Raw genomic sequence first — 13,360 nt, 5'->3', positions numbered from 1 at the left:
ATAGAGATTTTTGAAAATGGTCTTGTTCTCTGGATGCCTTCTGGTATCCCCTTTCTAGTCTGAGATAACCACCCATGGCCATTTTTCACAGGTTGCCCTGTGGCCGTTGCAGAGAGCTCAGTACCCCTGCTCTTCGACCAAAGTCAATTTCTGCATTTGCATGTGAAACTAAAAAGACACCAGTGGGGTTATTTTGGTGTTACTGTCATACTACAAGCTTTCATGTGGTGTTTGCCTGTTCTCAGTCTTTGTGTTTGTTTCCCAGCTCTTATCACCGACTAGGTATGTGGTGTTGGTTTTGGTTTTGGTTTTTATCAGCTGCAGTAGAAGCAGTGAATTAAGTCCATTGTATCATTACGAAGTAGTAACAGAAAAATGCATTTTTCTTCAGCAGGATGTATCCCTGATGGAGTCTGAAGAAAACAGTGAGGGAGGTACCACTCCCCCAGGAGCCAGCAGCATCACTGGAGAAGCCTGGGATTCTTCAGCTGTGGAAGGAGAGCATCATGCCACTCACACAGCAGCCAAAATGAGCACCAGCCCATCTAACTCTGCAAAGGGAGCAGAGCTCAGCACGCCCAAGGACTGCCTTGTTGCTCCAGGGAAAGCAGCAGAGATGCTGGGCAGACCCTCTATGCAAACAGTGCCAGCAGGACTGGAACAAGACCAAGGGCATAGAGAGCCTCAAAAGAGACTCTCAGAAATGGAAGGAGAAATGCTTTTAGAGGAGGGTGGACTGGATTATTCTCTGAAACTTAGGCATTTGGAACTGCTTGATCTGGAAAGCAACCAGGACCCTTCCTCTCACAGCAGAGTCCAGGATGAGCCAGCCCCTGGCAGCCCCATCCTGCAGGCTGTGAACCTCAGCACTGAGTTTCCTCAGTGCCAGACAGAACTGGCTTTTCATGGCTTAGACCCCCAGGCCCAGCAAATGAAATACCCTTTGGCTGTTGCCATTTCCTCTCAGAGAGAGACACCTAAGTGCTTTTTGGTATGTAAAACTGTTTCAGAAGGGCATTATAAGGCTGAACCCTTTCTGGATAACATCTCCAAGGATTCTTTGCAGGAGGTTGATGCTGGTGTAGAGCAGGAGCAAAGCACCAAAATGTTGGCACCAGCACCTGATGAGCAGCCTAGCTCAGAGGGAGCAGTAGAAGACACAGCTAAACCTTACACTTCAGAAGATGTTCAGGAAAACTTAAGAGCACCCCAGGGTTTGGAAGATAATACAGAATCTTCCTCTTCCCATCAGTTGTCTTCCACCTTGACATGTGACAGCCAAATGAGTTCACTACAAGCAGAAGGAAACACCTCAGCTGATGAAACAGGGAATACCAGCATGGTCAAAGACCAGGGAATGGTTCATAAAGAGAACTCATCTGCTTGCAAATGCCTTCATCTAGAAGATGATCACAGAAAAATTGAGGGCAGACCTGCCCCTTCAGCAGAGAATGCTTTCCAAGGAAAGAGTACTGCTAAAAGGACAGAGGAAGTGAATGAGACAGTTTGGGAGGAGGCAGCATCTGAACTTCAGCCAGAAGAGGATGAGGAAGAGTGCAGAGAGCAGAATCTGTTGGAAGAAGGCAAACGTTTGAAGCTTAAAGACCAGAAAAACAAGGAACAAAATGAGCCAGAACAACTGCAGAGGGAAGAGCTCAGACTGGGGGAAGAGCTCAAACTACAGGCTCTATCATCAGCTTTTGGGTCAGAGATACCCTCTGTTCCCAGGCATAATGTGAATGTGTGTGGTTTGGAGGATGCTTCCTTGTCTGAGCAAACAGGATCAGCATTTCCACCTGGGGAACCTGTGGATCAGCATCCTGGTGAGGACGTGCTGCTGAAAGCGCATGTCACAGAAGCAGGTTCTGGATGTCAGCCACCTGCTGTTGGCCCTCTGTCCTCAAATAACCTGAACCCAGGGTGGGGAACTCCACACATGTGCCATGTCTCTGACCAGATGGACTCTGGCAGCTTTTTCATTGGTGATCAGGATATTGGAGAAGCTCACTGGGATGGTAAGACACAAGTGGGCAGGGAGAATGAGCACAGTGGTGGTCATGGAAAAACTGTCCAGAGGTTTGATAAAAGAGATGCATCACTCTGTGGAGGGGTGACAGCACCTTCTAGTGGAGAGAACCCAGAGGCTCTTGTTCCAGCACAGCCTTCCTCTGTTACCAGTAACTTGGAGCCACCTGATCCCATAGATCTTCATCCCATAACAGGAAAAGCTTCCAGCATTCCAGCTTCCCCCTCAGAGCTCACCTCAGCAGTGTCAGCATCTGTTCCAGAGCAGGAGGGTGCCAGAATAACCTCTGTGACCCTCGAGCACTGTCCGGGCACCAGCCTGAACAAGCTGGCAGACTCTGCAGGGAAGCCACCCAACGAAGCTGCTCCTGCACAAGGGTGGGACCCAACGCCAGCAGAAACTGCTGTTGTAAGGACAGATGCAGGGGAGGCCAAGACTTCCCATGGACTCCTTACTTTTGGGGAAGGCTGTCGTGAGGATCTTAGTGGCCCATCTTCTTTCTCTGAAAAGTACACAAGCTCCCTTCCTCTGCAAGAGAGCTTTCCTGGGGATAGGAGGTCTGTGGCTAGTATTGCAGGGCCTCTGGAAGCATCCCAAGCACCAGGAAGGACTTCCACTCCCCTGAGCCATGCAGAGACAGTTCAGCAAAACTCTCCCCAAAAAAGTGCCATTATCCAAGGAAAAGAAATGGGAGAAAATGTGGATCATAAAGCACAAGTGCCTTTATTTGATGAACCTGACTGTAGCTTATACCAAAAAGAGCCTGGATCCAGAATTTCTAGTGTCCTGAGCACCCTAACTTGGCTCTCTGAAGATGATACGGTCCTTGCTGTGAAACAGCAAGGACACCCTCTGTCCCCTGTGTCCCACCCAAGCCTACCTCTGGTGTCTGAGCGTGATGCCAAACAGCTTCCTTATCCTTCTTCCCATGTCCAAAGGCCCAGTCAAGCTCAGGCCCCTGCATTCCATGCAAATCACCTTGTTCCACCTCCATCCCCTGAAGGTTACCAGCCACTGGCTCCCGGGCTGCACTCCAGGCCCTCCCTCAGCTGTGGGATGGATGATGGTAGCCTGGGAGCCATTTACCCTGCTCCAAGCCATCCTCTCCGGACTGCCACTTCTGCATCTGATTCCAACTCCATGGCCTCTGCTTCTGATGGAGAAAGTCTAGCAGAGAGAGATGACCTTCTTCCAGCAGGTGGAGAGTGGGATCTTGGTGACTCAGGTCCCCATGATACAGAGACTTCTGATGACTCAGGGGTCAGTTTGCTGACCCAAAGCTTTTCAGCTCTAGGAAATGAAATGTTGGTTGGCTGCTCTGACACCAGCCCTGAAACAGCAGCTCCCCACATGGATATAGAGAGTGGAAAATCCTCACCTGACCACCATTCTTGGCCCTCATTGGAAGGCCTGATAACATCTGCAGACTCCAAGACCAGAGATTCTGCACAGCTCCTTCCAATGCTTGCATTCACCAATCCAATCCACTTCCTCCGCCTCAGCCCTCCGTCGCCGCCGACCACCAGAGCAACCTGCCAGGATGAGGAGCTGCAATGGGAGCAGCCCACAGGCAGCTTCCGTGTGGACACAAAGAACATCCAGGCTCTACTAGCAGTCACAGAGAAAACAGAAGGTGAGAGGAGGGTCAGGCAAAGGAAGGAAGGAGGAGAAGACCAGACAAAGGAAGAAACGGCCAAACATGCACCCTTGGAAAAATCATCAAGTTGGCCAGACAAAAGAAAGATTGGGGTAGCTGTGCAGGAGCCAGCAGCCAATCAAGAAAACCCAATTAAAAGCCGAGTAAAAACCAAGGACTGGCACCGTCAGGGTTTGAAGAGGATGTCAGTACCACCAGACATCTTGCAGCGTGAGTCCTCTCTTCCATTTACCTTCTTCCTTCCTCCCTCCAACCTAGTGCAGTTATCAAGAACTAGGATTAAATGAAATGAAATGTGATAGGAGGCATGAGAGTTGGGAGCTTAGCATGGCTCTTGTGCTTTCTAGTGATACTCGTTGCTCCAGCCCTGTAGCTCCATCCTGTCCTGCCCCAAGCTTCACTTTCCAGCTGTCCCCTCCTACGTCTCTGCTGCTGTGTGTATCCTCCTTGTTCCCTTGAGTAGGGATGCACTCTGGGGCTCAGTCCCTCCATTCCACACTCATACCTGCAACAATAAACTTATTTCATGGATCCCCAAGGCAGTAAGGAAGAGCCATTCTCAGTACCCCACATCTCTTATCAGTTGTTTATTTGCTGACTCCCCTTATTTTGCAACTGGAACTTTCAGGTTCCCACTTGACCATCATCTAAAAAAGATGATTTTCCTGTGAGCTTATGATTTGAGAGTACAGATAAGAATACAAATCTGTCAAACTGAAAGTCCCAGTTTGCACAGAAGTCAAATCACTGATGTCACAAGTGGAAAACATGCATCTTCTGTAATGCAGCTAGCTCATTCAGCAATACTTGCTATCAGGATGTATGTCTATACTATATCTTACATGAACTTTAAATAATTGCTTCTTTTTAGCTCTTACTTTAGTCTATTGTTGAAGCTCTGAAATATGCTGGATTTTTGGCACAGAAGAAAAGGAGGGGGATGTGGAGGGTTATAAAAGATTTGGCAGAACTTGAATCAAGATTTGTTCATATGTTTGACTTGTAATTTCTTAAACCCAAATTTTAAAATATTCAAGGCAATAGTACTGTCTTTCTTCTTACCCATAACTGCAGCTCAGTCTTTGGGTTTTCTCCCTTTTTCTGCTTCCAGTTTTTCAGATTTAGAATTTCTTCACACCTTTTTTGATTGAATCCCTCAGAAACCAAAAGGATTTCTCCATCTTTACACTTTGGCTCCACTGATCTCCTGATGCCTGGCCCTAATAGCTGAAAGTGTAAGGACAGCAGCAAACAGGGCACACAGGCAGTTTCTTTGCTTGTATAACTGGAGAGGGAAGCTCTTAGAGTTACTGTCCCTGCCTAAAATGTCAGCCTTTGTATGAAAAGTGTATGTGGCTAACAGATGTAAAGTGTAGTAATCTCAAGGGTTACTAAAGCCAGAATGTTTCTGACCCAGAAATAAATGTTACGAGGTCACCTGTACTTCAACTCCAGACTGCCACTTAGGTGGGGTATAGGTAAGTGGTATTTGTGTATCATTTGGATTGTAAATTAAGTCTAAAAATGGACTGATGTGTTTACTTTCCATTTGTATTCTATACAGAGGTTTCTTCTGGGAAGAAGGAAGAGGAAGAAGCTCACAAGGCACATAGGGAACCACCAGTCAGCTCAGAAACAGTTATAATGCGGTGAGTCTCTCAAAGACCCTTAGAATTTTCCCCAGTCCCTGTGCAGCACAGACACCTCCATTGTTTCTGAGCAGATGATAGGAGTGGAAAGCTTTAATTAAATGCCCTAGGCCTGTGTTTCAGTCTGTGCTCTCTTGAAGAGGACCCTACTGCAACAGCAGTATTTCTGTGCCTTCAGGTAAGCCTTTCCATTAAGCCTGACTTTGCTCTTTGTGTCAAGTGGAGCTTGAGCTTGTTGGAACAGAAGAGGTCCCTGTTGTGCCAGAGCAGTTTCTAAGGTTTGGATTAACCATCTCTGGTGCTGTGCCCTTCGTTCACTCTGTGTTTTGAAATCCTTACTCCCTGGCAGAGAGAAGAAACCTGCAGACACAACAGAGAACTTCAAGCGCCGGCACTCCAAACTTATCAACTCCTGTAAGTACCTCCTGCCTGGAGTGCTCTGGCACTCCCCTCTCTGCCAGCATTTCTCACCCTTGCAGTGAGCACAAAAGAGAGGGACTCCTGCCACATGGTGGTTGTGAGGGTGTGGTGTTAGAGGGCAGGGAAAGCAGCTGGAATCCTGCAGTACACTTGGGCAGCTGGGGAGCTTTGCCTGAATTTGGCTGCCCCAATCTGGGGCAGAGTTTTCTCCAGGTAGAAGCAGAGGGTGAGTTGCTACTACAGAAAAGATAAATGTATGTGTCTTTATTCACAGCAAGATTGCTGTATCAGGAGTACAGTGATGTGGCTCTGAACAAGGCCATCCAAAGCCAGAAGAGAGTGGATTATCCAGAGGATATAGAGTCAAGTTTCCCAAGTTCTCCAAGGCTACGGAGGAAAGTGCTGTCTCCTCAGGACTCATATTTGCAACGTCTGTCAGTCTCATCTAATGCATCCCTCTGGCAGGATATCCCCATGATACGGGGCAGCAGAATGCTGCTCAACATGTCCCGTGAGGAGCAGAGGCTGCAGGAGGTACGGGATAGATGTGACACGGGAAATGGGTGGTCTGTAGTCAAGAGTCTCTGGAACACGGGTTAAAGCAGAGAGCAAAAACTGTGATGTGGGAATGTGGTGGTTGAGGCAGAGGTCACTTCTACCCCTGGAAGCAGCATGGGGTGTGAAGTAGAGCAATGCTGAAGTGCTGAATTTTAGATAAGAGCAGCACTGAAGGATGGACTCTGCACCCTATCAATAACTCCAAGAAAACAAACATGGGGAAAAGTGGGAACAAGATAAAGAGTTTTGAGTATGCTCAATGCAAAAGGATGTATAAAAGTAGATGACTTGCAGCATTCTGCCACACATAAGCTTGTGAGAGATGCTAATAAAACCACAGTAAATTGTATTTTCTGTGGTAGAACATGAGTTTAGCAAATTAACCTGTGTGAGCTGCAGGGCTGAGAGGCGACAGGGAGGATGTATGGATTCAGCACAGTGGTACAGAGAAACTGGGTATGGAAAATGCGAGGATCTGAGAAGTGCACAGGAGGACCTAGAGGAAGAGGTAAAACAAGAGCATGGGAAACATAATGAAGAAGAAAAATGTGTGTGGTACAGATGCTGGACTTTATGGGAGCTTGTAAAATGGGGAACCTTGTGAAAGTGGAGTTGAGGGGAAATAAAAAGTAAAATGAGAGCAAGTAGCTATTTTTAAGTCATACCACAAGTCTGTTTTTCATAGAAAGTCTGTAATAGCATGCTTGTCCTTAATTTCTAAAGCCTCTCTTCTGTAGTTACACACTCCTTGCATCATGTGCTGGGAGGTTTTCCTGCTTTGCCCCATCTCCTCTCCATAAGATTCCTCACAGACTTGTGCAGTGTACTGATGCTGTCTTCCCTGATGTTTTCTCTCCCAAGGCCAAGTTTGAGTTGATAATATCTGAGGCTTCCTACCTGCGCAGTTTGAACGTGGCAGTGGATCATTTCCAGCGTTCAGTAGAGCTCCAGGCGATGCTCACCAACCAGGAGCGCCAGTGGCTTTTCTCCCGCCTCTCCGATGTGCGCGACGTCAGTGCCAGGTGAGATGTGGCCCTTTGCTTCCATACCTAACAGACACGTGGTGCTTCCTTCAGGAACCTTTCTCACTCCTCTTCCGTGTGTTCACTGTTCAAGGCAGATACAGCACCTAGTGATGACACACCAGCACTGCCTGGAAAGAAATATGTCACCTTTTTAGGTGACAGCGCAGTGTAAATTCTGGTATTAAATCCTAGATATTATGGCTCAGTTGTGCACAGAGCTCATTGCAGGGGATCAAAATGTTGTAAATGGTAATGTAGCCTTGTGCCACTGCTTTCAACTACAATTAAACTTGACTAACTAGACCCTAACCCAAACCAGCTCCTGCCAAATACAAAATGAAAGGGGCAGCTGCATGAGCCCTGACGAAAAGGGGAAGCTGCATGAGCCCTGAAGAAAAGCAGGGGAAAAATGGGGGGAAAAAAGTAAGTTTCAACCATTACTTGACAGAAACTAATGTGAATCAATAGAGCATAGTTCATGAAATGTGGACATGACCCCACATGCAAGGAATTCTGTATGTTGTAGGATTCTGTTCTGCTTTTCCTCCTGCAAGGCTTGACTACATAAATCACTAAGCTGGTAAGGGTTGCTGCTACGTTTTCCATTTCTACCAACAGGGTTATTCTGGTGAGGTCTTAGTTTCCAGCTGTTTCCTGACCATTCCTGTAGAACCATGACCTCTCAAGAATAGAGGTCTTTTGCCTCTGCTTTTTCCTTGCTGATACCAGGCCCTAAACTCTCCTTGTCCAGACACTCTCTATAGAACTAAAGAGCTGTCTTGTGCTTATCTGTGGCCTGTCATGATTTTAGAAGACTAAATTACATTGATATTTCTCTCTCCTTTTATGGCACCACATCTATGTGCTGCAGTTTCCTCTTTGACTTGGAGGAGAAATTTGAAGAGGACATGTTTACCTTCCATGTGTGTGACGTGGCTCTGAAACATGCCCCTGACTTCCGCCGGGTGTATCTGCCATATGTGACAAACCAGACATATCAGGAGCAAACCTTCCAGAGGTTACTGTAAGTTTTTCTCATTTGCTGCACCCTTCTCCCCCTTACTTCCATGAATATTGACTCTTTCAAATGATGGGGAATGCTGCAGGAATGGGCTGCTGAGCAGTGCTCTCGCTATGCCCCCAGAAAAACCTTCCTCAGTTCAATGGCGTTTGGGAAAGCAGGACAGAACTCCTGCAGGCTTCTCTCCCATAGCATTGGAGAGGAAAAGCATACGTAATATCTGATCTTCTTGCAGGTTATTCTTTGTCTGCCTTCTACTGAAGAGAGCAAAAATGACCATCCTGGAAAATGGTTTTCAGTCTTGATCCCTGAGAACCAGAGTGCAAACCACCACTGTCCCCATGAAAGGAGCCCTGCTGATAGAGGGAGTTGAAATGTAGATCTTATTTCTGGCTTTTACTCCAGAGGACTGTGGAAAAAGGACAGAGATAATAACAGCTGTATTGCCATCCTGTAGCTGTTAGAAACCCATAGTTACTCTTCAGCAGCAGAGTGGTGCGGTTTCCTGACGCCAATTTCTTGCCCCAGGGACAAAACCTGACTGTTGGGAATACTCCAATATTCCCTGAAATCTGATACTAGGAAGGTTATTTATTTAGTCTGATGCCTGGATGTCTTTTTTTTCTTTGCCACTCCCACAGAAATGGAAATGCAGGGTTCCAGCAAGTCCTGGAGAGACTGGAAAGTGATCCAGTGTGCCAGCGCCTCTCGCTTAAATCCTTCCTCATCCTCCCCTTCCAGCGCATCACTCGACTCAAACTCCTCCTACAGGTGACTGTGGTGATTCTCATCCTTCCCTCGTTTCCCTCAAGCTGTGTGTAGGAGCAGCACAGAGAGCTGGGGAGGCTCAGCCTGGAGAAGAGGAGGCTCAGGGAGAACCTTCTGGGTCTCCACAACTCCCTGACAGGAGGGGACAGCTGGGGGAGGGTCAGGCTCTGCTCACAGGGAACAAGGGACAGGACAAGAGGAAACGGCCTCAAGCTGAACTAGGGAAGGTTCAGATTGGACATCAGGAAGAATTTCTTCCCAGAAGGGGGTGGCAGGCATTGGAAGGGGCTGCCCAGAGATATGACGGAGTCCCCATCCCTGGAGGTGTTCAGGAAATGACGGATGTGTCACTGCATGAGGCAGTGCTGTTTGTGAATCATTTAGGGCTTTGTGGTGACACTACTTTAATTGTACTCCAATAAAGACTTCATGGAGTCTTCTCAAAACATGCTGATTTACAATTTATTGAACTTTTTCTCTTCCTGCTAGCAAAACAAAGCAAAGGTTCCTTGGCTGCCCTCTGGAAGGCAGCCTGTAAAGTTGATTAATAAGGGGTCATCCAGACAGTCCCTAAAAAATAATTTTGAGCTCTTTCTATGAAATTCTTCCTTTTGATTATTTAAGCCTCTTTTTAACAGGAGATAAAAAACCAATTCTGTTCTGTTCATACATCCATTTGTGTTGTACCTAGTGGTTGCTTCCTATGCCATGTAACTTTTATGTGATAATTAATACAATTTAGATTTACAGGAATGCCCTGATCAGTGTGACTTATCAGTGACATTCTGCATCTCAAAATTTTGGCCTTCTTGTCTCCACCTGTCATCAGCTACTTCTGCTTTAGTGTTTATCCTACTCTTCAGTGGTGGTAAAGTCCACCTTTCCCTGTTTCCATCATGAAAATCCTCTTTTCTCACATAGAATATCCTGAAAAGAACTCGGCCTGGGTCTGAGGAAGAAGTCCAAGCAACACAGGCCTATGATGCACTTGAAAAGGTAAAGGTGCCTACCCTTTCTGCAGCCTTACCTTTGTCTAATTAATCATCACCTTCCACCCTTGCCCCTACAAGAAAATCTTGCTTTAAAAAAACCCCACAGCATTACTGTATTGCATCCCTTCCTCTTACCCTGCTTGTTGTAGAAGCAAGGTTTAAAGTTTTCGGGGACAAATAGTTATCTACAATTTGTACAGCCTCATAAGGAGGATTGTTCTGTCTAGTGAGGATTTGACCTTCCAAATGAGAGCTACGAGGATGGCAAAGGGCCTGGAGGGGAAGACACAAAAGGAGTGGCTGACGTCACTTGGTCTGTTCAGCTGGAGAAGAGCAGATGGAGGCCAGAGTTCACAGCAGTTCTGCAGCTTCCTCACATGGAGGAGGGACAGGCCCTGATCTCTGCTGTGTGACCAGGGACAGGATCCAGGGAGTGGCAAGAGCTGTGTCAGGGTAGGGTTGGAGTGGATTTTAGGTAAAGTCCTTCACTCAGAGGGTGCTGGGGCACTGAACAGGCTCCCCAGGGCATGGTCACAGCCCCAAGGCTGCCAGAGCTCTGGGAGTGTTTGGACAACGCTCTCTGGCATAGGGTGGGATTGTTGGTATGTTTGTGCAGGGCCAGGAGCTGGACTCAGTGATCCTTGTGGGTCCCTTCCAACTCAGAATATTGTCTGTAATGTATACTTTTTTTCAGGAGGATGCCTAAGATGACTCCTGAGGGGCTCCTGGGAATAGTACTGATCCCACCAGGCAGTTCTGCTCCCATCTCACTCCTCATTTGTTTTCCTGTGCAGCTCATCAAGGATTGCAATGAGAATGTCCAGCGCATGAAGAGTACTGAAGAGCTGATCTACCTCAGCCAGAAGATTGAATTTGAGTGTAAGGTGAGCTCATCCATTCCCCCTGGGCCTTGTTCTAGCCTTATATATTTTCTGTCTTTCCCCACAAAGACACTTTTTGTTCTCCTTTCTTGATACGCACAGAGCTGTTGAACCAGAACATCATCCATAGGCCAGCTCTTCATCAGTGCTTCTCTTGCCCAATCATTCATGTCAACCTTCACATGAAGGTGTCTGCCATGACTTACGCCTCTCCAGCTGGAGAACTGAAAGCCCAGTTCCTCAAGATAAAGGCAAAAATGCAAATCCAAAACTCACAGGGACTCATTTTCTTTTACATACATATTTATTTTTGTCTTGCAGATATTCCCACTCATCTCACAGTCGAGGCGACTTGTGAAATGTGGTGAGTTGACAGCACTGGACTTCAACAACCTGAGTCCAAAATGGAAAGTCACCACCCGGCCCATCTACCTGCACCTTTTCAATGACTGTCTGCTCCTGTCTCGGCCCAAGGAGTGAGTGCTTCAACACAATTCTTGCTGCCCCTTCTAAAATACCTGTCTCTTTCGGGGTCTCTGCTTTGGTGACAGAGTCCTTTTCCTCTGCCTGCCAGCAAGTGGCAGCCTTTGTCAAGTCACTCTTCTGTCCTGACCTGATGTGAGTATCATGCAAGTATGTGGAACTTGATAGTCCCAACTCTTAATTACATATGATAATATAAAAATATGTCTTGTGGTCCCTAGCACAACTATTCTTCCTTTGCATCTCTACAATGTGAAACACTTGAATAATAACCATTTATTCTAATTTCACTTGGTAAATAATTTCTTCCTAAAGCACAGTGTGAAGACTAGTGAATGTGCAAATCACTGGTTTGTCAAGAGAGTTGTTGGTTAGTTGTGTTGGGGTTTTGAGGGTGGTGGGTTTGTTTTTAAGCTGTAAACTGCCAAATAAAATTTTGGCAGGATAGAGCTTAGTATTTCTACCCTTTTCATTAAATCCGTTCTCTCTCTTCTCTGGCTTTCTGAGACTTCTAACAAGAGCCCTGCTTAGGATGTCTAAAGCAGATGAAGACTCATTAAAAGCCTTTTGCTTTCCTGCAGACTACACAGACTCACTTTGTAACCCTCATCACCTTAAAACTCACACCTTGTTTTGTTCCTCCTCTTCACTTGCAGGGGTGGACGTTTTGTTGTGTTCGACCACGCTGCTTTCTCTTATGTGCGCGGGGAGAAGTGCGAGATGAAACTCCACGGAGCAAACAAGAATCTGTTCCGTCTCTTTCTGCTTCAGAATTACCAGGGAAAAAGAGTGGAGTTCTTGTTTCGGACAGAGACACAGTAAGAGCTCAAGTTTACCCTTGCTATATCCTGTTACCATGGCCAGATACCTCCTAGTAGCCTGATGGTTATCCCTCAGCTACTCAGATGCTGAAATACTAAATTCAGCTGCTGAGCAGAAGTCTTTAAAAGCATCCTCCTGTTATAACTATTTCCTTGTCAACCACTTTCCTCTTCTCTCATCATTGTTGCTTATACAGTACTACCACATTATGTCATACCATTGGCCTCCAAAAATGGGAATTTTTGCCTTTCCCCACCTCCTTTCTCTGCTTCTCTTTGTGAGAGCAAACACCCCTCCACCTCACACCATTTCAGTCACCAGACTGGTGTCCCTCACACTGAATGCTGACACCTATCCTGTGCTGTTTTCCAGCAGTGAGAAGCTAAGGTGGATCTCTGCTTTGGCTCCTCCGCGGGGAGAACCAGATCTCCTGGAATGCCCTGGTGAGACTACTCTGCTGCTGCAGCAATGGGGGTGGGCTGGCTCACAGGAGTCACAGGCACTGTGAGGTGGGACACCCCAGAAGCATTCTAAGGCAGAATACTCGGGGTTTTGTAGGAAAAGAACATACTCATGGGCATTCCATTGCCTGGTGCTGCCAGTTGTTTTACTTATTTTAACACCTCATTTTAGATGAAGACCTGTAGTGTCCCTTCCAGTTCTCAGCTTTTTATTTGGGCAGCTCCTTATTCTCCACCTCCTCTGGAGCTAATGCCCACATATGTACTGTTGCTTTCCAGCATATCAGTGTGATCTTTCCTCCCCTTCAGATGCACCACAGGTTCAGTGCATAAAGACTTACAAGGCTCGGGAAAATGATGAGCTGGCTTTGGAGAAGGCAGATATCATCATGGTTATGCAGTACAGCAACGATGGTGAGCAGAATGAGCAATGCCTGTCTTAAACTGTAGGACTGAGAGGACAAAGGGGTTCTTCATCTTTAGGGTGCTTTATTTGGGAGCTGAAAAGGGGATCTTTTCTTTTGCCCTTAGGGTCTTTTTGAAGGGGGCTTTTTCTTGGGAAGTAATGAAAAAAACACATGACTTTTGCCTCATGTT

The 13,360-nt window shown here is 46.7% G+C and overlaps 1 protein-coding gene across 8 annotated transcripts in view; it reads left to right on the top strand.

Moving 5' to 3' along the window:
* Positions 1 to 13,360, top strand: part of LOC102110859 (uncharacterized) — a 35,719-nt gene that overhangs the window by 20,833 nt on the left and 1,526 nt on the right. For 4 of the 8 annotated variants that reach the window (XM_014261226.2, XM_088055680.1, XM_014261224.2 and 1 more), the window contains exons 2-14: positions 392 to 3,893; positions 5,248 to 5,332; positions 5,682 to 5,746; positions 6,027 to 6,286; positions 7,172 to 7,332; positions 8,207 to 8,359; positions 8,998 to 9,127; positions 10,046 to 10,120; positions 10,911 to 11,000; positions 11,319 to 11,473; positions 12,137 to 12,298; positions 12,675 to 12,745; positions 13,073 to 13,177. In XM_014261226.2, coding sequence (XP_014116701.2) covers positions 407 to 3,893; positions 5,248 to 5,332; positions 5,682 to 5,746; positions 6,027 to 6,286; positions 7,172 to 7,332; positions 8,207 to 8,359; positions 8,998 to 9,127; positions 10,046 to 10,120; positions 10,911 to 11,000; positions 11,319 to 11,473; positions 12,137 to 12,298; positions 12,675 to 12,745; positions 13,073 to 13,177 — 4,999 coding nt within the window. In that variant the 5' untranslated portion in view covers positions 392 to 406. Of the gene's footprint in view, positions 1 to 391; positions 3,894 to 5,247; positions 5,333 to 5,681; positions 5,747 to 6,026; positions 6,287 to 7,171; positions 7,333 to 8,206; positions 8,360 to 8,997; positions 9,128 to 10,045; positions 10,121 to 10,343; positions 10,889 to 10,910; positions 11,001 to 11,318; positions 11,474 to 12,136; positions 12,299 to 12,674; positions 12,746 to 13,072; positions 13,178 to 13,360 lie in introns of those variants that run through there. The other 4 variants (XM_088055681.1, XM_088055679.1, XM_014261225.2 and 1 more) reach the window with 2 other exon arrangements.

The sequence above is a fragment of the Pseudopodoces humilis genome, chromosome 5 (assembly GCF_049639895.1).
Source record: "Pseudopodoces humilis isolate 2021_Gansu_Grassland_sample_001 chromosome 5, ASM4963989v1, whole genome shotgun sequence".
Classification (NCBI taxonomy): domain Eukaryota; kingdom Metazoa; phylum Chordata; class Aves; order Passeriformes; family Paridae; genus Pseudopodoces; species Pseudopodoces humilis.
Note: the sequence above shows the minus strand (reverse complement) of the source record. Positions and strands in the feature narration are given on the sequence as shown.